Source organism: Halyomorpha halys, unplaced genomic scaffold, assembly GCF_000696795.3.
Source record: "Halyomorpha halys isolate HHAL.00 unplaced genomic scaffold, Hhal_1.1 Scaffold349.1, whole genome shotgun sequence".
Lineage (NCBI taxonomy): Eukaryota > Metazoa > Arthropoda > Insecta > Hemiptera > Pentatomidae > Halyomorpha > Halyomorpha halys.
This window is the reverse complement of record NW_027109825.1, coordinates 715,877-718,960: the sequence shown is the minus strand read 5'-3', so window position 1 is coordinate 718,960 and position 3,084 is coordinate 715,877. Positions and strand designations below refer to the sequence as shown.

The 3,084-nt window shown below is 31.3% G+C and overlaps 1 protein-coding gene across 3 annotated transcripts in view; it reads left to right on the top strand.

The window, feature by feature from the left end:
• Nucleotides 1-3,084, top strand: part of LOC106681586 (putative leucine-rich repeat-containing protein DDB_G0290503) — a 48,103-nt gene that overhangs the window by 11,674 nt on the left and 33,345 nt on the right. For all 3 annotated transcript variants that reach the window (XM_014421980.2, XM_014421979.2, XM_067047990.1), the window contains 2 exons: nucleotides 1,541-1,652; nucleotides 2,059-2,292. In XM_014421980.2, coding sequence (XP_014277466.1) covers nucleotides 1,572-1,652; nucleotides 2,059-2,292 — 315 coding nt within the window. In that variant the 5' untranslated portion in view covers nucleotides 1,541-1,571. The remainder of the gene's footprint in view (nucleotides 1-1,540; nucleotides 1,653-2,058; nucleotides 2,293-3,084) is intronic.

Sequence of the window (3,084 nt, the reverse complement as noted above, 5' to 3'; positions counted from 1 at the left end):
TTATAAAAATAAAATAACTTATATAAAAGACAAAGAAAATAAAATTTAAATAACAATAAAATAAACACATTTGCACCTATATAAAATATTTCCAGCCTGTGTGGAAGGTAAAGCCGGGCTCCAAGAGATCCTAGCGCTTCTGTCCAGCCTCACTGGTATTGAGGGCTAGTGGTGGAGATTGAATGAGAGTGCTTGAGCCACATACACTCAGGACTTGAATGGAAAAGCTGGCCATTGCCAGAATTCCATCAGCAATTCATAAAAAGTCTCGGAGCCAATACTGTTTCAACCTTCGGGGAGGATTATGAGCCAAAAGTAAATTGAAACATTTTGAAAGATTAAACTAACAGTTAATTACTTACAAACCAACTTAAAAAAATTTATAATAAATATAAAAATGAGACTGACTGTTAAGTGAATAGTTTTTTTTTATTTTAAAGATATTCATAAAAAATATAAAAATATCATTTAATTTATTTTGATGGCTTAGCTCCAGAAAAAAGTAAATTTATGAATTGCTGCCTCACATCGTCAAAGATTTCTATAAATGATTTTTTCACTGCAATGTGAAAGCTAGACAAATTAAAATACTATGAGCTTAATCATCAAGTTCATTCAAAGTACAAAGCTTACAGGAATAACTGGAATCAAATTTACATTAATTTCTATCCAGATAAATTATAAATGTTTAAATAATATTACCAGGGTTTCCATCTTATGGAATAATCATAATTTTCAAGGAAATTGTAAGGCTCAGAGAGATAAAAAAAACTGTTCAAAGAGGGGAAAATTTCCCTTTTTGTTAAGCTCAGTCCCTTATCTTAGCATAAGATTTAGTTTAATCTATTTATTTAATAATCTAATTAAAACAGATATAAGAAAAATGGTTGATGTGTGGCTGTGGTTTGGAATAGCAACAAAAAATGACCTTTTTTTAAGCGGTTTATAACATTTTAATTTAAATTTATTTTATTCTCTAACATATGTTCTATTTGTCAGGTTCTATTCTATAAATTTTTTGAAAGAAGATATATACATATGTGATACTATGTCCTATCACAGAGACTGGCTTATCTTAAAGGCTTCGCCAGCTCATGTGATCAATTGGCTCAACAATCCAGTTTTGAACTTCAAATAGGAGTTGTGCATCTGCTGACACCAAGTTCCCCTTCAAATGTTTGGCCAAAAAACTCGTCTTTTTCCATGAATTTTTTTTAGATGGCATCATCGTGGTTGTCTCAGCAATATTAATTTCTGAAAAGATTATAATGAACTTCTTCATAAGATTCATCTTCAATTTTCTCTGACGTTTTCATATCTCTCATTGTTATTCCGAGAAAAATTGGCTCTATCCTTATATCCAAAGACAGTACCTTTCTTGTTCATTCTTATTCCTATCCTTAAGACCCTAGGAAACCTTCCTGTATTCCTGTAACCATCCTGTGTTGATCCATATATTGCTGTTTATTGTTCCAACAATGTACTAATATTAATTTTATTCAACATCTCACCGAATGATAAGTATTTTTATTTTTCCTAGATTGGAATATGGCCAAGGTTTGGAGGAACGAATGAAAGGTCTTTTATTGAAACTTGACAGTATTACGATAGAAAACTCTAAATTCAAAGCAGAAAACCACGAACTAAAGAAGGTTTGTTTTTTATATAATGTTTTAATCTGTACCTTAAAAAATACTGTGAATATAACAGCTGCCTTTGTATAGTCGACTATTGATAATTTGAAACCCAAAGGAACAGAGAAAAGTTACAAATCACAGAGTTCAAAATATTAGTTCAAGTAATCTAGTGCTGGTGAAGATAAATTCAAATAAAAGGGAATATAATAAAAGGAAGATGGTCCGGGTGCGTCAAAAAATAAAAAAATTTCTGTGCCCACGACCCTCACCCCCCTTTTTATTCATCCTAAATACAAATAAAGGTTTATTTCGGACCATGATATTAATAATTACTTTAAAAGCAATCAAGAAATTGCATCATTGAGATTATACTTGTAAATGAAACTTATATATTATTAAAATGTATTTATTTCTTTTTAAGATGGAATGGGAATATGATGAACTGAAGAATAATTGTAAGGAATTAGAAAGACTTCAGGCAGAAAATAAGTCTCTGAAAAGAACAATAGCCGAACTACGAATGTCTGAAACGGAGAAAAATATGCTAGAAAAAGAAATGATTGAACTGAAATGCGTTTTGGCTGACCAAGAAGACGAACTTATCAAACTAACGGAACACATGCAGCAGCTATCCGAGAGTTACGACACAAGACAGGTTTGTAAAGATTGTATACAAAGTCTGCTATTTTCTCTTTAAATTAATGTATGAACCAAAACAAATGTGTCCATCAACGCCTTTTTATTCTCTATAGATCAGATATCTATTTTATTCTCTGTAGATCACAAATCTATTTTATTCTCTGTAGATCAGATATCTATTTTATTCTCTGTAGATCATATATCTATTTTATTCACTGTATATCAGATATCTATTTTATTCTCTGTAGATCAGATATCTATTTTATTCTCTGTAGATCAGATATCTATTTTATTCTCTGTAGATCACAAATCTATTTTATTCTCTGTAGATCAGATATCTATTTTATTCTCTGTAGATCACATATCTATTTTATTCTCTGTAGATCAAATATCTATTTTATGTATTTTTGTTTTTTATGACAGCTCTAGAATCCAGAAATGGGTCTTGGCCTCCTCCAACCACTTCCTGCAATTGTCATGGTATTGTGCTGACGCCATCCAGTTCTTGGCTTCCATGATATTGTCAGCATCATCCAACCACCTCAGCTTTGGTCTCGCTTTCTTCCTTGTCCCACTGATTTTTGATGTATTAGTAGCATTTTTCCATCAGACTTTCTGCCGATATGCTCTGTGTATCTTTTTTTTTAATTATTTATTTATTGTAATTTACAACTGTACAAAATAACACTTGAAAATCTTGGGAAGGAACCACTCATTGGTGGTACTTCAAACATTAATTTAAATTAGAAGGTCCCGTGGCCATTTTCTTTTCAGACGCCTCGGAGGATTATCAGGGATTGTTAAGGAT